This window comes from Varroa destructor, unplaced genomic scaffold, assembly GCF_002443255.2.
Source record: "Varroa destructor unplaced genomic scaffold, Vdes_3.0 BEIS01000007.1, whole genome shotgun sequence".
NCBI lineage: Eukaryota > Metazoa > Arthropoda > Arachnida > Mesostigmata > Varroidae > Varroa > Varroa destructor.
Window position 1 is genome coordinate 3,045,591 of NW_019211460.1, and position 26,658 is coordinate 3,072,248.

A 26,658-nucleotide genomic window follows, 5' to 3' on the forward strand; every position below is an offset into this window, starting at 1 on the left:
AGGATGCATCTATTCGGGTTATTCAGCCATTGCCATTGATAGGCACTTGCCCTCCCCTATTGTATTCTCGTATTGAGCACTCCGCTAGAGCTAGAGTACAAAAACGACACGTACATAAACCTTTGAAATTAATTAGTGGCTTTCTCTTTATCTTTGCCTCTGAATAAATGCTTCTAGTTTTATGCCCAGCATTGCTGTTAGGTATTACATTAGACGATTAATTCCCATCATGAAGCGCAGTTTCGATGATAGCGTAGTGGGCAACTCCTGATACGTGGTCTAGGTTAAAATCCAGCGACAGACACACTTCGTTTCGTGTTAAATACCAGTCGTCCGAAGTAATCTAAATACCAGAGGTACAACACGAAAAAACATTTCTCTTTCCCTCCATATTGCCCTTTCCGTCCTTTTCTGAACTTCGTCTGCTTTCATTGGCGGTCAGTTGTGAATATTTATTTATGTGTCTCGCAATCGCATATAGAACTCCGCTATAGTGTTAAACGTGTACTAAGGACCGAAACAGAGAGTAATGTGCCAAGGTAAATGGCTGTATCTCTGTTAATTTATTCAGCGAATCCGTGATATAAAATTATGATATCGCAGAATTTATCAGCAGACCGGGATAGTTTTCACGAATCAGCCATGTCAAGGAAACGGGAACGTATGTTGAAAAAAGGAAGCTCTTTTGTGTGGTGAAAGCTTCGTTAGAGGTTATCTAGGGTATTTATTCACAAAAGAAAAATATGTGGACGATTAGTTTATGTTACGGCAATAGTACAGGTTTAAAGCGGTGCAATTACGGACAGAAATACTAAAAGCTAGTCTTTCGTTAACAGACCAACTAATCGTTAAAAATGTTTGATTTTGAGGGGATCACCTGGAGGCAAGGATTCTTACTTAACTTCACTATTGATTGCTGTTGATTATGCCACGGTACCGAGTCGAACTTAGTTTTCTATAGCGCTGCAGAGAAAAATGCTTTCTTCCAAAATAAAAAATAAGGGATTTCTACAACGGTGATGTCATTATAACTAACCGATGGGCAGACTAAAGGCAATACCTAAAACGTGATTGCACACTCTTTAAAAAAGGTTTCGTACAGCCTTGCATTCTATTGCTTAATCGGATAGTAAAATAATTAGTGCACTTCTATTATGTATCAGTCGCAAAATCACATGGAAGATTATTTTTAAGTTGAAAGTCGTAAATCTTTTCACGCATTGCCACTTTGATTGTTGCAACATCGATAAACAGGTTAAGGCACCTTGCATTAGGGTAGTTTCTTGCTCACGAACTAAGGCCCATCTTGGTACTAGCTAGGTTTCATACAACAGCAGCAAAACAGCGATATGTATTTCATCATTCAGCATATACCTGATAAAGTATAGGAAAGGTATGTTGTTGTGTGCATTAGAAAGTTTAAATTATAAAAATATTCTGTCTATTTTTCTTATCAAGGACGTGAGCTGCAAATGGATGCAGAAAAAATCGATGAGCCGCACCAAAAATCTGGTGGGAATTCTCGTTCGAAACGACCTCGAGCGTCGTATACGGGACTTGCACCGACGCCTGTCTTTCATAATCTGACCGCTGATCTTCCCTGTAGATGGGCAAATTGTCAAGACATCTGTCCCGACCTTTGCGCATATTACACTCACTTACGGTATTTATTACTTATTACTTACGGCAGTAAATTCGAGTTAAAATATGAAATTCATCCGCACATAATGCCATAATGCCATATCTAATGCCTAATAGATAATTCGCCTAAAAGGTATAAAATTCTATAGGTACTTGAATATGTAACATTTCGCATATAGTTATTAGATCTCTGTAGGACGTTTTTATATTGACAAGCTGCTTACAAACGTCACCGTTGTGCATCATTTAGTATGGTTCTTTTTTTACTAGATAACCTGACTGAGGCACCCTCAGTTATCGCGAGTGAATGGTCCGGAGCTGTGTACGCTGGTTTATACTATCGTCCTCAAACGCCTAGGCGTCTGTTTTCCTCTAAGTCGAAAGCTTTGAAAACGTTCTGACATTATGAATGTCATAAAAACAATATTTCACAAAAAGCGATTGGGATATTGTTTTGACTGAACTGAGAGGCATATGTAAAGAAGTTTCCGAAGATTTTCAATAAAGGTCGAGGCCGTTAATGCTTTTTAAACTCGTTGCTCAATCTGTTGAATAAGCGAGGAACTGTGTAGGCGACGCAACTTGAACGCCAGCGTTTGGCTATTGATTGTTGGCTTAATTTAATGAATATAGCTTGTCAAAAAAAACGATCGCTTCTTGCAGGTTGAACCTATATTATCAAGTTGTCTGTGTACCAAGTCACCTTTAGAAGTGGATGCCTGTTCGTAATGCACCTTAGGCTTATTATGGTAGTTAGTGAGAAAAGGGTTTAGGCGATCTTCAAGTGAATTCAATTATACGATTGAGGCATATAATTTAGACTGGCAACGGTGTTAGTTGATACCAGATTGTTCTGAAATATCACTTTTCAAATGTCTTAGTATCTTTATCGTGATGCTTGCAATGCCAACTTAAAAACAACGGAACCTTTTGAAGTTCAGCTGAAAGTCTAAATTTCGACCTGCGCGAGGAAAAAAATGAGTTCGACCACATCCGTTAGGATCTTGCGATATACTTTCAACACCTCTCCTTGTAAGCCCATGTTGTCCATCGAAGCACACTTTGGTTTTGCAAAACAGGGTTACTTCATACATATTAGGTGAAGGTTCGAGTTTTCTGTGTATTATTTCGCATTAGGATAACTGAATATCAGAAATTCGAAGTATGTAGCTTATTCTCGTTAACTGCTTAATCCCGTGAGAAACTATCCAACTAAGCCAACTTTTTCAAGTTGAGATTCTTTAGGATAAGATGTTGATATTTTATTAAAAGGTCCCGGATTGCTCTGTAATACTGCATAACAAAAAACATATTGGAGGAGTGCAAAGTTGTTTTCGATTGTGAGAAGCTGCTTATAGTGTAGTATCGTAATGTTTCTTGAAATTGGTGCATACTGATCTAAAGTTCAAATGTATTTGTCATTTGCCGTTCGTTTGTTTTTCCAGAAGGCACATGTGGACTGGGAAGGACGCTCGTAACGAGACTGGCGAACGGTGTCGATGGAGAGAATGTGCCGCTACTCAGCCTTGGACACCGACTCACGTTTATTATCACGGGTGCGATAGTAATACCAACAATCAATAATAATAATAATAAAAGAAGCAAATATAATCAGTTTTATATCTAGGGGGGATTATCGCCTCCTTAAAGCGGTAAGTGTTTCTAGGCCGTTCTAGTTTGGTTATGTTTTTATGAAGACATCACGATTTAGGTTTAAATAGCAATTTGACAATGAGACGATTTAGGAAGTGTGTGCACAAGACTTACCCTAACACTAAAAAAAAGTTACTAAACATTCAAATCAAACTGTACTATTTGATACAGCTTTTCTATGGCTTTGTATGTTTTCAGGTATCACGAAAAGTTAAAATTGCTAGGGGATCGGAAACTCGCATCCAGGCGCGATTTCAAATGCTACTTACCTACACAGGTTTACTGACTAACTTAAAGTTGTACAGAGAGAGTTAAAAGAGGATTATTTGTGCTAAAAAAATACTATTAAAGTCTGATTATAAAGAAGCCGGCAAAAATGGGCTCACAGTTGAAGCCAAATTGGGGCAACCTTTATATAGCTGTGTACGCATATAGTCTTATATGGGTTAACCCTTTCCTATAAATATATTCCTCCCCACAGTTTGTGTCCGTTTGTAAACCACTTAAGTTGAAAGTAAAACCAAGCGATGTAATATTTGAATACTTTTATACACGATTCTATCTCAGACTGGGTCGATATCAACTCCTGTTTAAGGATGCTTACCATCTCTTTTTGTCATAAAGAATTTCCCACTGCTAAGCTCATGGTACTGGATTAGACATTATGATGACACGTGACATAGTGTTGCTACGTGCGCCATAATGGCTGCTGAAATAGGTATCAACTGCGTTCGAGATAATGAAAGCTTAGATTGGGAACCATGTCAAGAAAGTAATAACAACGAGGAACTTTGGACCAATTGGCATTTATTGTCCTCTATGTGACTAGCTTATAAAAATGATAATGAATTTTATAACACCGTATATATTGGGATATTAATACCTTTCGACAATTGCCATGTGCGCATATTCTTGGCATATGGATAAGTATAAGTAGAATAACTGCACCCCACGTTTGTGTTAGGATCTTGAAACCTAAATACCTGTACATAAACTGTATAGCGGAATACTTATTTTAGCAAAAGCTATATATGTATGAGTAAGCATAAAGACATTTGGCAATGCAGGCGTTATTTATTTCATTATTGCACTGCGGATGTTTTAGTCTCTCTCTCTTTTTTTCTTTCTTTCTCCTTAATTCCTATCACAATTTTGAGCTAATAGATAAGTTATATATTTTGTAGAACCGTCACACTGTTGATGTATTTGACGCGTTTGAGTGCGAATGGGCGGACTGCGAGTATGTACTGGAAAGTCCAGAAGACTTCAACTTTCATCTTCTAGTCCATGTTCACGAGACCATCGAAGGCACTGATTGGCATAAGGACATGTACCGGTATAAGTACTTCATTGGTTATTAAAAGTTTTGCTGAACCGTTCGTTCCATCAACCTATTACAGTGGCGTACCGTTATTTTTTAGTACTGTTTCACCAACGTCCTATACTTTTCTTCTACTTGTCTTCACAAAACATCTTCGCCCTTCGTTCCTTCCTGTGGTTATTCCTGCACATAGCAAGATGACCTAAATTTAAGCTTATTCTTGTTTCTGATAATAACAGATGCGTCATTATCGAAATATTATATATATATTAATACTCTAGAGTTCAGTCGGTCCCAAAAACACACCCATCTATTTTGAAGATACCTCGTTTTCCCAAAAAATAATGTTCTGTTGTACTGGGTATTTGCGGTTATTTAGGTGTCAGTGGACGGATTGCCGATTAGACTTTACGTATTCGCTGTTGCGTGGACACGTCAAATCCCACAGCTCGCAAAAAGATTCGTCCTGCTCCACTTGTGGAGCTATTTTCCGCTCAGCTAATAAGTTTCTTGATCATTTTCGAAGGCAGATGCAACCTGTAAGGACCTATTTTTAAGAAAAGTTAAAGCAGTGTGCTGAAACTTCGCGATGAAACGTGATCATGTTCAATGCAAACTACAATTTATGATTCGAAGTTCATATTATTTGATGTTCTTTCCTGCTTTTATTGTTTCTTTTGTCCCTTTTAAGATGTATTTATTATTATTGTTGTTATTTTTGCAACGTGTAGAAAACAGGGAGTCCCAGTATTCCTGCTTTAAATGAATGAACTAATGCGAAACATTTAATCGCTTTCTAATCTCACACTATGCGAAACGAGTGTATAGACTCAAGACAATTGTTTAGATGTAGTTGGCTTTTAAATGAGTAATGAATTTACTTATAATATTTTCACTTATTTCTACCTCCACCTTAATGTAAGAGACAATCAAATTTCGAAATATTCGAGAAAAATTATCTGGTCTTCAGCTGTCAGATATTACTGATCCTTGTTTATCGTGTGAAACCATTAGGTAATCAAAATATGATGTAAACAGTCGCTGATCATAAGTCATAATAATTGCCTTCTAACTGCTGATTAATAGTGATTTGTGTATTGCCTTTTTTATGTAAGGCGAGCCAGTCGGAGTCATTGCAGTGCCGCTACTGCTCAAAGGCCTTTTTCCATGACCGCATTTTGAGGGATCATGAACGTCAGCATATCTCACAGTACAAGGTTGGTTTTTAAAGCTTCTTAAAAAGCTGCTTGGCTATTTCAGTGGAAATTTTTTCGCGGAAGAAGTTGTTATTTTGCAACTGATAAGCCTTAATGCATCTCTATGACTAATAATAGTAGACGTCAATCAATGGTTTCTAAGTGAGTTAGTTTGTAGAATAGTTCTTCTAGGTGCGTCCAAGTGACCAACTCCGTTGAACGCCGTACAAATGAAGAACGATGAAGAAAATTGAACCTATTGATACGTATGTGAAACAGCCCTGATATTTGATGTCCCCTGATTGATTTTCATGTCATGTTCTTTTGACGACAGTGTCCATTTTGCGAAATGACTATGCCCGCCCCAAATGATCTACGGGGTCACATTGCGACAAGACACACGACGGACAGGCCATTCGCATGTGGTCAATGTCCCAGTCGCTTCAAGCTTCCTAGAAATCTGTCAACGCATGTTGAGCGAGTCCACAACTCGAAGGAAATGCGATGCAAGCATAACGAGTGCAGATTTACCACAAGAAGCCACTATAAAATGCGTAGACATAGATTACAGGTTTGTAATTTTTCTATGCTTGATTTCCTGTATTACGAGAAACGAAACAATACGCTGGGGTAGTGCAGTTTAATTTAAACATTTCAAACTTGGTTACAGGTAATAAAGTTGCATTAAATTATATTAAGGCAACTGAGATTATTTTCTGTGGTTTTGAGCGCCGCATGAAAACAGATACGGGAAAGAAATTCAGTTGCTGTTTAACTCAGTACGCCAGCAATGTTGCTTATTAAATACGTATTTTTATACGCTCACATTTAACAATGTTACAATGACGGTTCAGTATGGACGTTTGTCATTCGACAAACAATTGTTCTGACGATGCGGAAGCGATTTATACATATTATGGTAGAAACAATACTGTACGTACAAACGTATTGCATCAATCAAATGGATGTGCAGTGCGTTTTCCTCTTTATTGATGCTAAGGTTAATATCAATATTTCTATATAATATTCCAGGGTCATTCCGAGGGAGAGAGCCGTATCTATGCATGCCATCTCTGCAGTGAGCGTTTTGAGATCGAAGGTCATCTACTGAGCAGGTAGTTAATATTTACACGTTATCATACAGCGGGGCTAGTGGACAAATGTATTATGCATGATGATACGTATCAAAGCTGAAAATATCTGGATAACTTCGGAAAATTACAGAGTAAATTCGCATTTGTAGGAACTGCTTGAGTTTTGCGGAGTAAAAGCTACTTTAGATTATAATAACTTAATCCAAAGGTGCAATACACCACTCCTGTTGTTAAGTACATTTTGCATACAGATGCATGCAATGGAAATCCATTCGATTTCCGTACTTATTTCACTGAATAACCTTTGTACTAAGCTATGCCTTTATTTTTCCTTGCCTTGGGGCTTTTTCTTTTCCATCCCAGCACATGTTTACCAGTAAACCGCTCTATTACACTTGTAATAGGCTGCCCGCAATATCAAAACGCTGGGCTAGCCTTAATAGTCCCGTAATTTAAAAGGCCGTCAAACTCCGTCACGGCTGAGATCAATAATTTTACAGTCGAACTGTGCGAATGTTAATCCAACTCGGGTAGCTCCAACACTGCGCCCTTAGCCAGATATCAGAGATTTCGATACAACTATTTTAGCGGAATCTAATCAATCATACTTACTGCAGTATAAAAATTAAGCAAAATACTGAATGCTTAGCAAACGGTAGTACTAAAAAGGCTGAATAGAAGCATCGCGGTGACATTTAACCAAAAGCTTAAGAAAACGATAACGGTGTATAATGATGTTAATTGCGTCGTCTAAATAATAACATAATTAAGCCCGTTAGAAGACCAATGAGCATTGGTCAGTTAATACCTAAATTTACCTGATCAATGCGGACTCAGTGAAACTGACTATTTTTTGTGTGAAAATCTCAACAGCCCCTAACAAACCAGAATGAAATTCGTAAACGATCGTTCTTGATAGACTGCATGCCTTAGCCTTCCCATTCATAACCTTGCACGGACGTTCATTGGTCCGCAAGATCCGCCTTCCGTCAATAATCTTTTCTTAATAATAAAATAAAAAGACAAGACTTATTGAGTCCACAAAAACCTTTTTGGGTTGCCTCACAGCACGGCCATATTCAAAGAGCAAAAGCATTAAGAAAAGCCAAAAATAAAAAGCTAGAACGAAAAATTCCTCCCTACACCTCATGAATAAAACATTCTCACAATACTCTCAGAAAAAAAATATGCTTGAGCGTTGGAATCCTATCTAGAGCTCAATCTCAAGAACTTTTTCAAAGGAATGCCTGCCGTAACCAATTCAGTATACAGCGAGGTTCTTACGGTGCATGCCGCTTGAGGTGAGAAACTTGTGTTAAGCGAGGGATAATTTATTCAGGTGTTTAACAGCAGAAGCCGGCGGCGCCGTGAAACTTAGGCAAAGCTGCCGACGCTATCCAAATATTGAAAGGACACGTGCGTTAGGCAGTAGCTCTTATCCTGGCGTTGCACATACTTTCTTCAATGTAATTTGACGAATGAGCTACAAATTTCTAGCAACAATTATAACTATCGGTCGGAAATACAGTCTTACTTTTACCGTATACGCATAGGAGTTTCAGACCAAGTAACTGTAACGTTAGATAGGGTTGTGGGAGGAAAGTATATGACTAACATTGTAATTGTTAATTTCAGACACCTTGTGGCTGAACACGGTCTGCAATGGCCAGCCGGACATCGTCGTTTCTTCTATGTGCGTGACCCAGCTGAAGGCGTTTTTCGCCTGCAAACATTTCGGTATGAGAGTGCAGAAATTTCGGAAATCGTACCGGAGGGAGTTGACATCGATAAAGCTGGAACTGCTGCACTCCGTGCACGGCACGATAATGACGGCGAAGAAGAAGACGAAGAAGGGGGAGAAGCTGGGGGTAGCTGATCAAAGCGATGATGGTTGTGGTGGGGTTTATAATTCTTCCGTTTCTGTTATTGCTGAGGCCGACGATGCCGATTAGATAAATGAAGATACCGGCGGACAAGTTATTGTAGGACACATCTCCGGCCATCTAGAAGACGGTAGAAACCTTTTAGATGACAGGAATCAAAGTCAGGTCGCATGTAAAGTGAGTGAAGATGAGATGCTTGTAGATGAGGAAGCTGTTGCTAATCATAAAGAGCAAATGGACTGTGAGGCGGTTCAATCTTCAACTGAACTAAAGATCTGGAACGTGATTTGAATATAATAATTTTTTCAGTGAGATGGTCACTATATGAAAATCAGAAATCTCACTCAAGTTGTGAGAGTGTTAAGTTTCTCACTTATGAATAATTTTTTTCGGAACCAATACGTCTGAAGTAGCTAAAAATCTGTGTCCAACCTAAGTATTACAGCATACTTGTTGACACAGGTATACTTTAATGTACAAATTTAAACACAGAAAAAAAACAAATAATCAGTTTAGTGGGACCCGAAAAGTAACCAATTATCATAGTTCATCGTCAAATTGCTTATTGTTTGTTTTGTGCTTTGAAAAGCGCGTGTGTGAACTGCTTTCGGCCTGTCACAGATTCGTTAAAATTATCTTCCTCGGTGCCACTAAAAAATAGGTCACCTAGATTTTAGATCTTCAACAAAATGCTCTCATCATTTAATATTTGTTATATACACTTAGTATCTTTTTTCAACCTTATATCTATGAGTATTAGATGTCTTACCTCTTCAACCTGTAGATGTTATTTTTCCATCGTTCCCCCCTCCATCTATAAAGTGTATTTATGTAATGCCGCATCCTAAATCATCCAACACCTTTTTCATCTATTTCTAACTAAATGCCAAGCTGAATAATTGAGCTTACGTCGTTTTTCAAGTTCCGTCGGATTATTTTTATCATCTTTAAAACTATATATAAAAAAAATAAGATTTTACAGACAAAACTTCATTTATTTTTCTACTTTAGACGTCCCACCAAATGTAATCACCCCATACATACGGTAATAAAATCAAGGTTTTGTGTTTACCTCACAAGCGGTGGTGTCTTCTACTAAAATGAATTCTCCATATAGTTCCATATTTTTAAAATAACCGCAAATTTTTAACGCTTTACAGGTTTGGAAAAATGTTTTAATCAATGTTGATAAGATAGAACTCGTTACCGCATGCTCACTTATTCCTGTGATTAAAAGTAAACTACTATAAAAACTATCATATATTACCACCAAAGAATAAGGCTAAACTGAATAACAGAGGTGGCCGTTTCAATTTCAGTTGATCTAAATTTTCGGTCTGATTTGGCAAACTATTGAATTCTCACATTTATTTAATAATATTACCTCCACACGAAAAAGCAACTTTTCCTTCAAATTCAGTCATACCTCATTTCGGATGAACTCTTTCTTTGTGTCGTAATGTCAAAAAGTATCACTTAGAGGGGATCTATTCACACCAATATAGTGCATCTCAATTTTGTCTTAAGCATTGCAACCTATGGAAAATGTGCAATCCGGCGAAATTCACTGCTTCGATTGAGCAAGTAAAAACGACACAAATATAGACCAAACTTTGGTCTTCTCGTTCAGCACCATTTTTGCAGAGCTCGAAAAACGCCGCTCTAATTATTGCAGATAACAGGCTGTGTTATTATTAATGATCAATGTTTCAAGCACCTATATGTTTCGAGTTTTAGGTGTGGTATCGCCGTTAGGCATTTCATCAGACGAACGGTTGGTTGGTTTCCAACCGTCATGAAACGTCAAGAAAACATGTTTATTCGTGAGTTCGAATCCAGACCACAACATGTCCCTGCTTCAAGCGCCTAAGCCATCTCAGTCGGTAGCCGAGCCAAAGAAGTTTATTTCTGTTAATTTTTTTTTTTTACTTGATTCGTCACCGCTATTGTTTTATTTATTTAGTTCACCGAGTTCTTGTAGCACACTAGAATTTTTTGTACATCAACGTATTATCGCCTACTATTTCAACGCAAGTATTGTTTTTGAAAAAGAACATCATTTTCTCAGACACGATCGAAAAAAAACACTAATAAAAATGGGCTGGACTCCCACTTGCTAATTTTTTTTTATTGAACTGTGTTACCTTTTAAATATACTGAATATTTTGATATTTTATCAAGTAGTCATCAGTCGAAGTTATTGGTTTCACCACGTTCCTGACTAATTGATTTAACGGGCCTTCGTTCGTTTATAGTTGATTTTTCTACGACGATGTGTTGAGCACTGGAAGATTTCAGTTCTCTCTGCAGGCCTGTGTGGCTGCTCAATATTAAATGAGTTAGTTTTTCGAGAGATTAGATCGAAAGAGATTACGGAAATATGTGTAGACAACGCTTTAGAATGCGCACGCTTACGCTTGGGGCTTTCAATTTGAATGCGATATCTTTCAGATGGCTAATTAAGAGAAAGAACTGATACTTAAAAAGTCGAGAACATCGCGAAGTACCCAAGACTGTATGATGGTATCGATTTATTCATAATAATGACTTCAAAAAAAACATTACAAACCAGGTGTTTGGATGTTATTGACTCGTGTAAAATGATGATTAGCTGATCCCACAAACGTTAACGATTAGTTTTTGATCATGAATATTAACAAGGGCTGCCTTTGTTATTTACTAAGAACTGGCGCTTACATACAGAGCTGATGGTGGTGAGAATTAGGAATGCATCACATATTATTCACAGTTCAATAAAAGAAGCCCATGCACACAACGCGATGTCTATTTGTTCCCGAAATCACTATTTGAGATGGAGTTAATATTGAACCATTGCATATATTTCAGAACCAACATTCAGGAGGATCATATCGATCAACGAGACTGTAAAACGCACTGCACACGCTGAATACTAAGGGTGCTACTATTTTTCGACGAAATTATTTCTCATATAATAGTTTTGAAGTTAATTTGTTGTGAGTGGATGGGGCTCACGAAATTTAACATTGTGTTGCTAGGTAGAACGGAACAACTCGCAACTAAAGGTGGACTACACGCACATAGGAAAATCCATCATCTGTAGAAAGTACATATGTATGCAGTCCATTACTGTAAGTCGCAGGCTCGACTTTGGTCATCATAGAGTGCGCCCTCCTTTCCACTCCTAGAATGAAAAACTAGTAAACTCGAGTAAAAAAAAAAACTAGTAAAACTCCTACAATAATTTTTGAATTAAAGTACAGATAAAGGTCTTTTGCCTTTCGTAACAAATTCGCTGCCATCCCCTTCAAACAGTAGAACGACTTTGTCGCTTTCACCATAGAGTCCACCGTAGTTGGCTTCCAGAAGTTAGGTAGGCAAGATCTTCAATACAACAGCCTGAGCTGTTTTGTGTTCGAAAACGATTAGAGCTCTGCGAGTTAATTAAGCATCTTGTCAAATAAATGAATGAATGGCTCGCCGTGTTAAGTATTGCTGTATAGAGTTAAACCACTATGAGAGTGATTGCTTAAAAAATATTTTTAATTGGGTTAGTTTTTGCATTACCTTTGAAGCGCCCGCAAGTAACCATTTCGTTGGTTCACTCATTTGTTTATATAATAGCTCTCTGTTTTCATTGCATTGAAGGACATTTTGAATATAGGCTTACAACATTAACAGATGCCGGAATTGGTAACTGAAGATCCTTGGCTATTTGGTGTTGATGAAAAAATTGAATACACTTTCAGCGCTTAGAAGTAACGCACGCCCTGATGTATGCCAATCGCAGCAGCTAGAGCAGACGATGCGCGTTGGAATTGCGCTATCCGCTCATATTCTTCCCATAACATGTTACCTTCTCGAAATAAACACGAACATTCCGAGTGATTGATTGGCGAATATATATACGCTTTTTCCGTGTTTCGTATACATACAACCATTATCTGGAAGCAATGTTTTTGCTTCTCCTGTTGTTTGTCTTGATGAACTTCCGTGTTTACTTGGCCTTTTTATCTTTAGCTTTTTAATTATTGTTGTTATATAATATCGTAATAATATATTCGTTACTTTCGCTATGTTATCTCTCTGTCGGTCACCCAACAGCTTACCGTTTACGTGATATCCCTGAATCTCTTCAGGAAGGTGGCAATGTGTATGGCTGCGTCTACATCTCGGCAACGAGCCGATAATTTCAAAGAAAGGAGAACAACGATACTCAAATTTGAGAGGAAGTATCTCATATGACACTCTGCATACATTTATTATTCATTGTCGTTTCGTTGCTGTTTCTGCTGTATAACATCTTTACGAAACGCGGCAACTGACAAATATATTAATTATCTTTAATAATGTTTCTAGTACTACTGTACTTACTCCAGGATATATATCTAATCGTATTTCGCACGTTCGTTCGAAAAGGGCCCATTAAGGACCATGTCTAATAATATCCAGTGTCATTATTTTTCAATTTCTGTTTGTCTGGGCTCTTCATACAACTGCTCTATAATCATCCATGCCAACTATCATACGTATTCTAATTTACTATGAGTATGTTCGTTTTGATCGTTATTTTATTCTCGTTATTATTAATTATTATCATTAGTAATTGTGTGACTATAATTATCTCAAAGGTGAACCTCGATCTCAACAATATTTTTATGGTCCAGCGTTTTGCACTTGAACAGTGAATGTAGATCGTTGGGGTGCTTCCTCGTGGCCACTTCCCATATTTATTATCGTAGCATCGTGCGAAACATTTCATCAGTTAAGCATTGTCCCTTGCGTTAGTACAGAGAAGTGCGAACGTCACCAAAGCAACTATCGTCAATATTATTACCATTACAATTGTTTGAAAATAATAGATCGTGAGCTTCTACAGTACTATGGCTCTAATGTGAATGATAGTTCTTCAAATGATGAGCGATCGTATTGAGGGCATTAACAACTGTTTTAAAAAAGGCGTTTCTAAGGTTGCGTGGCAAGCTGTGTTTGCCGTTGCGAAACCGAAAGTCATTAGTTCAAATCCCAGAAGACAATTAATGGTTAGTAAATATCGGCTTTCAAAAAAAAACAAGAATTCGAAACGAAGAATTAAAAGTATATTCTCGTCATCTTGTAAACTGAGTTGTTAATATTTAAGATCAATTCAGTTGTCTAACAGCGATGTTTTTAGGGAAATAGTCGAACAAGGCATTATCTGTCTCAACGGATCCTCTTGATGGTTTCAAAGTATTTTATAAGCTTACCTCCAAAAGCGATTTCAATAACCATGCGTTAATCGAACAAACGGTTAGCTCGAACAGAGAATTTCACTAAATGTATTCAGTTCATGGTCATGGGGCGTATGACAATAATTTGAATTTAGGTGGTAAGCTAGGTACAATGTAGTTTTAAACTGTTAACATCAGTTCAATTTACAGCCATCTTGTATTTACGCAATGGATCATTTGCTAATTAAATTAGCTTAAAACTTGTAATAAATATGATTAACTAAACACAAATAAATATGTAAATAATGGCTGCTCTTTACTATAGTATTGGCATGTTCAACTGTGGCTGAAATCATTTCAAATTTGATGTTTCCCAACGTCTTGCACGTAATAACTCATATATATATACACTCAAAAACGTAAACAATTAATGCAGCGTGAATGACCCCTACAACAAGTTAAACTCTCAGAAACTTTGAAAACCGATATATGTAAGATGCCAACATTAGGCCTGTTTTTGTTTAGGTTTTTCCGACTTAGTCAATGAAGGCTTTCTAGAAGGAAATAATCATGGCTTACATTTAATTGAGCTATGGAGAGAGGCCAATAGTCCATGCTAATATGTGATGCTCTGCCCTCTGACACGGTTAATATTTAATCAGAATAACATATTTTGGTTTTTGTTTGTGACTCCAATGAAACTAATAGAATGGAAACGCTTCATCGACATCCTAATAGCAGGGCACAAGGGAGTGCGACAATTCGCTTCTGTCATTCATCAAATGAATAATTAGCATTTGATTTCGCTTTTGGGTGCATGTTCTAGAAAAAGTTTTGTAGTTTCTAGGGGCAAAGTTTCTAATAGCCTAAACGAGCATGTCAATAGATGTTCGTCATAGCTGACCCTCAACTTAGACCGCTATGGTCCAAAATATATTACAAAGCGATTCTGTATATGGATATGATGAACGCACATGATCTGGTTCATTTTAAACTAAATACTAATTCGATATCACCGATGTTTTTTAGTGCCTGACTTGATGATAAATGCGTATCTTTAACAGCACTAAATTAAAAAAAAAAGGCAAATAAGCCTACATAGACAAACAATCCCACGTATACTAACAACTAAGATAATCGGCAAGCAATTACCTTATGGGCCACAACTAAGTTCGTGTTTATAGTATGACAGATTAAGCCATGTTGCTGTGCTCTCAGTTAGAGGATCATAAAACGTTGATGAAATATTGGGAAATACATAGAAAATATTAGAATTTTTCGCGCCTCAGTTAACGCAACCTAACAGTGGCGCGCCATAGCTTTTAATGAGTGCTGCTTTAAAATGTTTCCACCGACTAGCAGAACCTTTAATGACATATGTAAGTTTCTGGACATCATCTGGAGACGTGGAAGACTCTCTAAAGGTTAAAGAGCTGGTCCGTTAGATGCACAATTTCGATATATATATATATATATATATGTAATTGACACTTTTTAAGTAAAGTGCATAATCTAAGGTGCAGTTATGTTTAATAGCAGTGCACAATTGAATGCAATGTTTCTGAGCTAGCTATGATGCGAACAGATTTGTAACGACAAATTCAAAGGAAGCTGATTAATGCACCCCTTCTCGACCTGTGCGAGCGAGCAGAGGGATTATAAACTAAAAAATCAAACAAACAAATCACTGAATAAATCTAGCCATTTGCAGTTTTTTTTTTTTTTTTTTTCGTTGGATTTTTCACTGACTGATTTCCAGTTAAATATTATGCCCCTCTCTTCGCTTTAACGTAACCGCGTCATCCATTGCGTTATTTATTACGAAATTTTCGTCCTAAAAAATTCGAGGCCCATTTCAATGATACGTTGTCGTAAACGCAATTAGACCTTTACAGACACTAGCCGTTAAAGCATCATAACTGTCATTGTTGTATTCTGTACTTTTTTCCGGTGTTTATGTCACATCATTCAGCGATCGAGCTGGCGCAATCCACTCCGACGACCCGGGTCGCTGTGACGTTCTGTACGAACGTTTAAGATATGATTACTACTATTGTACATAAATAGGCTAGTGAAGGATTCCTAAAAATTTCCATGAGGCCTTAAATGTTCTGTAAGCCATTGTGAGCTTTTTGTTAGATATGGCTGACCCGTTAAAGTACAGGTAGCAATAAAGAAGATTGTGAAGCCAATATGGCGATCCCTAAATTGTGATTCCGTCTATTGGCAATGATCTTTAGTAAGATAGTTATTAGCGATATTCAAAAGTGTTTTATACTATCACTTTATTGGCTTGTGGATCTTCGTTAACTTATAGTCATCCTGTGCGACAATAACTATCGATTTTTTCACGCCAGAATGAGATTAATCTCCGAACTGTATCAGATGTAGCAACTGTTGATTTCGGTCATATCCAAAAACTACAGTTACAATGTTAACGCAATTACCAACATATACTGCTATTTCAGATATCATGCCAGTAACAAAGTGAAAAATTGATCTAAGGAGTAAAAGTACTAATAATAATAACTGCTGACTTCCTACTTTACTCGCTTCCTTTTCTGAATATACGTCTATGTATATATATATATCTACATCAAGCATTCTTCGTGTATATGGATGTGTATGTATAGTCTCTCATCTAGTCACGATCGTTTTGTCATAAAGCATTTACATTTTAAGCTCTATTCCTAAATAAACTACGACGAGGGCTAATTGGAGTGTACGAATCAATATTGTCTAAAAATGATCTTCGTCTGCCTTTTGCTATTCATTATTACTATTATTTGTTGACCATTGTTATCACAGCATTTGAGCGGACCTGGCGAGGAATCGCTGTTTGGCGCGGAGTCGCTCTGTATAGGGAAGTTCAGCGCGAGCCATGTCTGCGCACAAGCGGTTCTCCTCAGCTTGGGTGCTTGTTGTTGTCGTTCTCGTTGTTGTTGTTGTTGTCGTTGTTGTTGTTGTCGTCGTTTTTGTTGTTGCTGATGTTATCATCGTCATTGCCTTTTTATCGTTTGGTGATCCGTTTCGTCTGCTAGTCGGCTGCGTTTGAGTAGTACTTGTCACAGCGGCGGCGGTGGCGGCGGAAAGCTGAACATCAGGACGCAGAACGATACTGAAGACATGTTTGGAATATGCACGTGTTTCCGGTTGTTTCGATTCACCCATGCGTTCGACGCAGTGAGCGTAAATCAAACGTTTCCATAGTCGAAGATTGGCGACCTCCTCCTGCATGCGGTCCCGTCCGAACGCATCTATGAGCGTCTGAAGTTTGGCTTTGAAATGAGCGTACAAACGGGCATCAGCCGAGTTGTATCGAAGTAATCGCTTTCGCACGTCGCGTGAAATTCGATCATCAGCCTTCCGCTTATTGTGCTTGAAATACATTATGTCTTGACTATCCCAGCAAAAGAGATTCTTAAGTAGAACAAGTGATTCGTTAAAGTACTCAGTAATAAGGACGAGATCAAACTCACGGTCGACCCGTTCAATCGCCTCTGTGATCGCGCTCTCGTTCATGCGGCTGGCATCATAGCCAAGGTCAAAAAACATCTGATTAGGTCCGAATCTCTGTTCATAGCGATTTGACTGAAGGAAGCTCTGGCGATCAGGATCATTGGCAAACTGCTGAAGTGTTGCACCAGTGTAGTTCTGCAGGCCAAAATAGGCATACATAGAATTGAACAGTTCCGCAGGATCACGAAGGATGGTAATGAATGCAGTATCTGGAGGCATCACCTCCTAAAAGGCAGAACACATCAGCCACATATAAGGACACCTTCGGTTAGCGAATTAAGAATCTAATTTAAAAAAAATTATCGAAAGTTCTAGCGGATAGAAAAAGTTAATTCTGCTTTCTTATTGTTTTCTCGATTCCAATCAATTCGATCGACTTTCATTGTTGATTGACACTTATTGTTACTGTTTTGCTTGTTTCGACACAATTGTAATGTTTTATTATTTAATTTGATTACCTTGATAGCTGATGCATCGAAGCGAGTATGGTGCGCGAGTACGTTAAATCCGAAGGCAGGAACCAACTCAACTGGAAGAAGTGTTTTGCTGAAAAGCTTTGGATGCCCGAGATAATTTCCCTCTTTAGGCAGCACAAACGAGAGGTTTCTTCGGTCGCCATAACGCATAATAATGTTCTGTATCGTTGAACTTGCACATTTATGCGTTTTAAGAAGGAAAATATTGTTGACTGGTTGACAGCATTGTTCGCCGCTGCGAAACGTTGTTCGGTTAATGTCCCACCTGCGTCACCGATAAAAAGAAGCCACTAACTATAGTAATCGGCGTCTAAAGCCGAGACCAACAGTCTCCATGATAGCATAATCCCTTGTCACGAATAACGATGGACGTCTGCAGTGTCTTACGCTAAAAATGTAATTTTTTCTGATTCACTGATCGCAGCAATTGGGCTTCGTGTTAAATTCAGATACAACAATTATGCGAAAATTAAAGGTTAAAAACTAATGAAAAATTTCTAGTTTCCATTTCGAAGGACTACGCTCCAGAGATATTAGATAAGACGAATCGACTCAGCCTAGCTTCACGACATCGCTGATAACTTCTGCATGTAGAAATTAAAGTAGACAGATACTTACTTCTGCTGTTGATACCAGATGGGTTTGGCAAGATAACTGGCATAGTGCATCTGTTGCAGGTGCAACACGGAGATCAGCACAAGACAAGCTAAGACCGCGAGAGTTGTCACATTCCAACGACACAGCAGCGTCTGAAATGATAAATCTCTCATTATTGTCGCGGCGTTTTTTTCATACGTTGACATATGCATCGATTCTGTAAATGAACAACTAGAACTAACTAAGCATCTGCACAACAGTTGGAAGTTACATGCTCTCTGTTCTCAAACTCGCAGGAGAGTACGGTTCAGATTAGATTACCAAATGAAATTATATATATATTTACTTGCTAGCACAAATACTGAGCGTTATATTTTGGCGATGGACTAACCGAAAAGCGACCCTAGCATACCATAGAACGGTGGTGATTATTGTTCATTTCCATAACTGTTGATGTGTCACGATTGTGGCCTCACTTTATTTAGCCTTTAAGCCCGGTGTTCAAGAAGGTGCTTTCTTTATTAACCGTTCAGTTTACTATTATTATTAGAGAGTTGTCCACTAACTGTAATGCGATACTGGACAGAAAGTTTAGATTTATGTAGGCGGAAGTTTACGCGCAACAATTGCCTGCTCAGTCTGTGTGAGTGTGGGGTACGTTTCACCACATGGCTGACTAGTTAAGCACTATATATGTATTGTATGCGCTTCGTGCCTGTCAAGGTAATCGCAGTTTGTAGTAGATCTATAACTATCCTTAAGAGAGAGTGTCCCGGCCCATCGTGAATGATGCCGCTACGTTTTCCCAGCCATTTGACTTGTTTTCCATCTTACAAACAATGATCTATTCCGCGCCTCTTTTGGCCATACCTTGTCATCCAAGAAAAAAGAACCAAATCGTCCGGGCCGGATTGCTGCTAATGCTGCTGCGTTATTGCTTGTCCTAAACATACCACTAAGACACATTTTATTTAAAACTAACTGCGAAATTTGCTTTTTTCTTCTGTTACGGTAAAACGCATTACGATCTCTGATGAGGATTATTTGCTTAGTCATTGCAGTAATCGTTAGCAGGTAAAGAAATTGGTCAACATTACACTGTGTGTGATGTACGGGTAGATGGAGACTGATCGCAGGAAATCTATTGTGCGATCTGATCAACTTCTACGTCCGACTAGAGTACCTTGCCTCGTGATAAATACTATACGGTGCTGTGTGGAGTAGGTATTTGTTAGGGTACAAATATAGAGGAAAACTGGCGGACAATTAATAGAAGATGTTATTCTGAATGATTTGGCCTTGAAAGTTTCAATTAATTTATATATTGCTCTAGTTTATTACTTCCTTTTCTGACAATTATATTGGTTAAACGTTTTCCGTCTGCGATAACCTTGTCGTAGATAATGCATTGCTTATTCGTTCTGAGGGTAGGCAAATACTGTTTTTCTTTATTTATAGTAACATGTTATTAATTTTGAAGTTATGCTCCGATTATGTTTTTGTGTTCCATTAGTAATGGTTAGGTACTAATCTAATGGTTTATAGTGAAATCTTTTGTTTTTTAATTTGTATAGTATATATATATTTTTTTTTACAAATGAAAAAACCCTGTAGCCCCAAGGTACATTGCGTTCTACACAAATTTATTTTTTACTTACAGTTTACTTACACTCAACGCCTCTACTTATTTTACTAATTTTACGCCCAGTTAGCCATTCACTTACATTGCTGGGTCGCACCACGGGACAAAGCATGTCAATGTCCGGGTTCGAACCAACACCACACCGCATCCCTACGATTAGCAGGCAAAAATATTAATTGCCAAGCTACCACGAGAACACGCGTTTAGCGCGCATGATTTTTTTGAGATGTGAGTACCGCTTAAGGTCTATTGTTCCTAACTCGAAGTACAAGCGGCTCTCACTTCCTCGGTCTAATGAATCATTTGCAAGTAACTAGAAACACTCGAAATCGTAAGGTATCTGCTGTGATATATTCATTAATAATTATTCGATGTAGGTTATAATAGAAATCCTGTGGAATTCAACAGTTACTAGATTTTTTTGTATTCTTCCTTTTGTCCTTATATTCAAACTGCCCAGTCCTGAGTTGACCAAGTGCCACCATAATTCCGCTTGGTCCTATTTTTTAGACTTACTATAACATATATTTTTTTAGAGGGAAAAAACATCGATGCCGTGATGCTTGACCAGGCCTGGTGCATATTGGCTCGCCAGCATTAATATCTTCCTGCAGTAGGTGGATACAGTGTCGTCAAACCTAATCAAAGGGGCTGAAAACTCTATACACCTAGAATAGGACAGCGAGGACCAAACCAACTTACTCGCGATGCACAACAATGAGATTTTGCGTTCAATTATCCATCAGGCCTTACACTTAACGCAGACAATGCAATAGTTTCCATGAGTATCGCTTCGTCTCGATTGGATATCGTAGAATGTCTCTGTTTTAATCAGCATACAACCACACATTCGGAAGGGAAGATCGTAGAAAATGTTTTCTATATTCGAGAAGCCTCGCGTGGTGTTGATTATGTTCTCGAGGCGTGCGTGAATCGAATTTTAGCGACGTTTGAGCCAGCCGGTCCGACATCTAACAGACACGCGTAAATCCGGGATGACCCCGTTGTCAGAATTGAGGGACAGATATCATCGGTGGTAATACATAAATTGGACATCAGATCAAAGATGTACTACGTAACATATATAGTATGCAGTTTTCAATGAAAAGACAGCAACGACAGTGTCAATTTATAATAAAACCATTGTTAAGAATGAATACAACGGTATCATCATATTAAACCCTGATTATATCCTGTACATTTATCACGTATCAGCGTTGCACGCAATTCATCGTGTATATTTGTTACGTATAATTATCCACAGGACCTACTGGGAGAGGAAACACCGAGCCACAAGTGAAAAAACGTACATTAATCAAATTAGTACGAGACTCTAATGGACTAACAAATGCTACAATCAAACCTTACGTGATGCTTTGTGCTTAATGCACATCGGCTGTTCTTCCGTTCCACATGCATACACATTACATACAAAGCATGCACGCCGACTACGGGCAAAGCATGTGACACTCAGCTTATTACACTCATTTTAGTCCAACTTAACCAGAAATATTATACAGATCGATAATAACATAGTGATACATCCAAAAAATCAGGGCAGACATCAAAGGATAATCGATTGTTGATTTGGTTTACTCTGGTTTCTACGACGAAGTAGAAATATTAGGGTGATATACAACTATCGTCAGTTAGATTTCGAGACTTTCTACATTGTCAAATGTACCGTTATGAGCACCCCCCGCTAGTAGTCCGAAAAGGTGATAATCCGTTCGCAAGCCGAAAAACATGGCTGACACAAGAGCATGCTCCAACAGCCCCGCCAGAGCAGTTCGAATTAGTTTCGCTGCGTATAGTTTGGCCTTGTATTGAAAATGGAATGACAACGATTACCTTGCCTTATCTATATAATGCTTTTCATTGAACAGCCTCGTTTCCTGGATGTAACTGAGTCACATAGATCTCCTTGTAGGCCGCCTTGTTGTTTTGGTCATTTACCGAACCCAAGTCATGTTTTTTTTAGATCGAGATCTGGTTTAGGTCTAAACCTAGGCGTGCCGTGTAAAATAATTCTTTCTCGTCTTTATATGAGTGTAGGAGCATAGCCTCTTGTTACTCGTGACAAATCCAAGTAGCGATATATCTCTGTAGTTGTGGGTCGGCCGTTTTCCTTCAGCAGTGCCTTTAGGCTGTTTTCATTTTCCTTTGAAGGCCCAGATAATTTCATAACCGAGGCATGCTTACAGGTTTTGCAACCAGTTATCCGCACGAAAAGATGCTTCATAATGAAATCCCAATACCTTGGTTCTACTCGTGTTATATGCAATAAGTACCACTCAGGTTATTAATATTATTGTATAATCAAAATAATATAGATGTGTGAGTAGCATTATTTTGTTCGTAAAAACATGCCTGACTCGCGCCGCAAATCTAACTTTCACTCAATGAATTACAGTCGAGTTCTAGTAAAACTTTTCCGTGAGGTGTGTTAGAAATACAGGGTTCAGCGTGGACAACAATCCGTGCATTGATTTCCTGCTAAATATCCCTTTCAATTCATCCACCCTAGACTCAGTTTTCTTAAATATAATGTCTCATTCACGCGGTGCAGACTTGCTTCATGCTATCCGTTCCAATGGAGAAACGAAAACCGTATTAGGGAAACGCTACCAGTACTTAAGCTTTGACGCTGGGAGACAAGAAGCGCACAGAGAGTGAGGGTGTCTACCCGTACTTCAGGCGATTCAAATTAAAGCTTTAAAGGAACATCAACCGAATCACACAGCCCCGTGTGCATTTATAGTAGATATTTAGTAGTATTTCAAAAGAAGCTGACTAACTAAAAAGAATCTTGTTGAGATTCAAATTCGTAAGCCATCTATTTCCTTTACGCAAAGCTTGATAGCTTTTGCTGCACAATTACAGTATATGTACAGCCAAAGCAATTTCAGCGCGAACTGAGTGCAGGACGATAAATATAGATGATTGGACCCAATGAACGTATCTCAGCTCGGGCGGTGGAACGGGGGACCATTCGACTCTAAATCGATGAAGTCCCTTTAAAATATTGGTAGATTCGAAGCAGCATCAACGCTAAGTATAAAACCTTAAAAATAACAACAACCGATTGTAGTTGCAGCGTGATAAGGGCTCCCCATGGCTGACTGAACCTGATAAAGACGCCTTAGCGCAGACTCTGAAGCAAGTGATCATTCGACCCCAAATCAATGTTGCCCCCTTCAATGCAAAGTCCCCTAACGTTGACCACAATTGTGCAGTACTGCCCCTATCGGCCTTGCAAACAGACTGCGGCGTTTAGGGCCAAGCCCGTCCGCTACTGCTGCCATGAACACAAACATTCGCAGGCAGTAGGTTCAGCTGGGCTCACGCACTTCGGCCCCGGCCCCCGGAGTCCGTTTTTTCTTCGAGATCTCTCTACCTATCCGTTTCTTTCTGCATGAGTCCATCAGTAAATCTGAAGACCGATCCTTATCCATATCGTTTCCCGTAGCCTGCGACATTATGTCATGCAGAGTGTCTGTATCCTATGAATATATTGTGTCTTTTAGAGTCATTGTTGTTTTGCATCTAAATCTCTTATTTAAACGTGACGCGCGAACGCTTAGCAGCAATTCAATACATACAGCACAACTGACAACGTTCAGTATCTCTCCATGTGAGTTCATCGGTATAGCTGAGCAGTGTAGCGTACGATACATATTACGGTTATAGTAACCCGTTGATGCCGTTGCGCAAAAGTAAAATTAGCACTCTATGGTAATTATATAAATATTTACGGTGAAAGCGTGTTTGATACTATTTGATTTCTATGTACAGTACGCCTTTGTGATTTGCGGCTCTGAAATCTTGGATATCGTCATTCCCGTCAATCGTGGGTGTAGCATAGAGTGTCAGTTATAACGAATGAGCAATAACCATAACCGAATAGAGAATTCAGAAAATAGTACTGCTAAGAAAATGTAAGGATGATTGCTTATACAAGCTAAAAATAACTTCCATATGCTGTCATGTTTTAATTCATTTGGATAGTGACGCAGATGTTTGAGTTACCGGCTGGCGCACGTACACACACACACACACATATCGTAGCGTGCAAACGTACAGCGCGCTGAATTTCGGCAACATCCGTCCACTAGTGGGTATAGAAAAACTTTTGTTAGCATAAAAATTATTAGCCAGCCCAAAACCAATAGATTAGCTCCTCTACAATAATGACATCTATTCACATAGTGAAATTCTAACTTACCCATTTCCTCAGCCAGATATGATAACGTTAGTCCTTTCCATAGAGTAAACCCCAAACATAATTATACTAGACGGTTGAGTCAGGCACATAGATTTTTATAGAAATAGATCTTCGTTAGCGCAAGAGAACATATCAATAGTTTAGGAGCTCGTTGAACAGTATACATGGGTGTAATTACTGACCAAAGAAGATGACGCGCAAATACATATCCAACACAAAACGAATCATGTAAGTACATTATTGGACCGTTGAGCCATTCAACTGCGACAACCTGAAGCATGGTAAATTTCTAAATGCTGATTATTACAGGTCAACAATATTAAACTGTAAATCAACAATATCCTATCCATACAGGCTACGAAGAGAGAAATTCAATACTCTGAACTGATAATAATTATTATGGCACTTTAATTTGGAAAAAAATAATCCCTGGCTGTCATAGCTTAGCGATAATAAAAATATTATTCCGAAGTCTATCAATAGGCGCATCGTGGCTGAACAGTCACCCTGAATCATTCGCGGTTGGTAAAAGTTTCTTTTTTTTTATAAAAGTAGCACTGACATTTAACTTCTTAACTAAATGTTAGTTCTACCTGAATAAAAATAAAAACCTGCTGAGGAAATAAGGCTTACAAACAAGACCTTTTGACATTTTTGTTGAGATTATATACTTACTAAGAAATCGGGCAGGGATGTACAAGGAAGTTTTAAGTGGGTCCATTTACGTTTTTATAATTCACCAGATAAAAGATAAATTCGAAACTGGAACTTTTCACAGTATCTATAGGGCAAAGGACGTCAACGGGCTTTACCAGCCAAAAAAGGATATTGAAAAGTTATCGCCAGATATCCAAAGAATATCATAAGTTTGGCATCAGCAAATTTAGCATCTATCATATTTTAAAATATTGTAAATAGAAAAGTTACATTTCAGTAATGGTACATGCAATCAATGAAGATTGTTTGGACCGAAAAAAATTCTGCGAGTGTTACCTCGAAAAATCTGAGCAGGATGCAGCGTTCTTAAGGAAGACTGTTTCGAGTAATGAAGCTACATTTAATTAAATGGCGTAATTTTATTTACTAGGTAATTGTAAATTCATGTGTTTACTATGTAAATTTAGCAGCACTTGCATTGCAAGTAAAAAGATTAATAGAATCATTGTTTTTTTTCGATAGTACAATGGCCGGTGCCATTTACCTGAATTTACTGCAAGAATCTGTTTTACTGTCGATTCCGGAAAATTTTAATGAAAACGACGACTTTTATTGATAACAGAAGGGAGCACCTGCACACTGCAATCGTGACGTTAAAGCATATCTTGATGAGGAACCTTTAAATAGGCAGGGTTGACGAAAAGGTCTTATAGAATACCTTGCTTGTTCCACGGACCCGAATGGACCTTTTCTTGTGAAGTCTTCGCCAGACTTTTGCTCACACTGGAAGATTTAAGAATTTCAATTGAACGAAAATTCTCAGTTTGCGAATAAACAGCCCACCATTATCAGCGACATATTGACCTAAACGGTAATCATTTTGAGCCTTTGTGATAAAAGGAAAAGCTATACAATTTAGATGGGATCTATTTTCAATTTATATATTAATTATATGTCAATAAAAGCTAAAATTAGAGTAATCAAAACAGTGTGCACATGTTTTTAATGTAAAAAATATATAGTGTCATCAATAAATAAATCGTTAAAGACTATATTATAGATAGCTTATAGCACACTGAAGGTCAAATAGAAAATTTGCAATTTAGGTAAGATTCGTTAATAATTTACCTTAGCATATTGAGGAAACGAAAGCTGCAGCATGTATCATAGGCAAAAGACTCTACTTTTAACGGAAGTTTACGATCGGCTTCGCTCTACTTGTGACTTTAGTTCTGCCGTGGAATAAAGCTGACGCATAGTGGCCTTCCAAACGGATAGGATCCAAAACTTTGGGTCCTTATTCCGCCAAACGTCCAATAACGATGCGTCGAAATCGAGTCGAGCTGATCTCAGCTGAATGAAATTTAGAGCCCTGTTTTGGCTAATGGATTATTTCGCTCCTAGACCAGTTCCAGCCATTTATTTCGAATGGGCCAAAAATAATTTGCTGTACTTAAACTTCATTAAGTTCAAGAAGAAGTTCTCGTATCTTCCAGACTCTATTGCATGTGGACGCTGTGATCTACTGTTAGTACGATTAGATTCGTTGCCGACTTCATAGGAAT

The 26,658-nt window shown here is 38.2% G+C and overlaps 2 protein-coding genes and 1 long non-coding RNA gene across 33 annotated transcripts in view; 2 read left to right on the plus strand and 1 right to left on the minus strand.

Annotated features, from left to right (window-relative positions):
- Positions 1-397: 397 nt before the first annotated feature.
- LOC111254555 (histone H4 transcription factor-like) lies at positions 398-9,867 on the plus strand. Of its 3 annotated transcripts, none has more exons than XM_022815509.2 (10): positions 398-539; positions 1,459-1,663; positions 3,087-3,197; positions 3,493-3,571; positions 4,479-4,630; positions 4,995-5,154; positions 5,731-5,832; positions 6,146-6,382; positions 6,844-6,926; positions 8,541-9,867. In XM_022815509.2, exons 1-10 carry the CDS (start codon positions 530-532, stop codon positions 8,779-8,781), a joined length of 1,380 nt encoding a protein of 459 aa, XP_022671244.1. In that variant the 5' UTR covers positions 398-529; the 3' UTR covers positions 8,782-9,867. The 3 variants fall into 3 exon arrangements, with proteins under 3 accessions (XP_022671244.1, XP_086832076.1, XP_022671241.1); XM_086975950.1 differs by having other exon boundaries at positions 443-720; XM_022815506.2 differs by having other exon boundaries at positions 444-661.
- A 3,116-nt stretch (positions 9,868-12,983) lies between these two features.
- The window catches only part of LOC111253847 (galactosylceramide sulfotransferase-like), a 56,005-nt gene continuing 42,330 nt past the window's right edge, over positions 12,984-26,658 (minus strand). For all 29 annotated transcript variants that reach the window (XM_086975977.1, XM_086975978.1, XM_086975952.1 and 26 more), the window contains 3 exons: positions 18,591-18,721; positions 17,955-18,237; positions 12,984-17,721 (listed from right to left, as the gene is read on the minus strand). In XM_086975977.1, coding sequence (XP_086832103.1) covers positions 16,780-17,721; positions 17,955-18,237; positions 18,591-18,721 — 1,356 coding nt within the window. In that variant the 3' untranslated portion in view covers positions 12,984-16,779. The remainder of the gene's footprint in view (positions 17,722-17,954; positions 18,238-18,590; positions 18,722-26,658) is intronic.
- Positions 17,629-18,367, plus strand: LOC147754196 (uncharacterized). The gene is made up of 2 exons (XR_015317880.1): positions 17,629-17,763; positions 17,963-18,367. It is a non-coding gene; the product is annotated as an uncharacterized LOC147754196 (long non-coding RNA).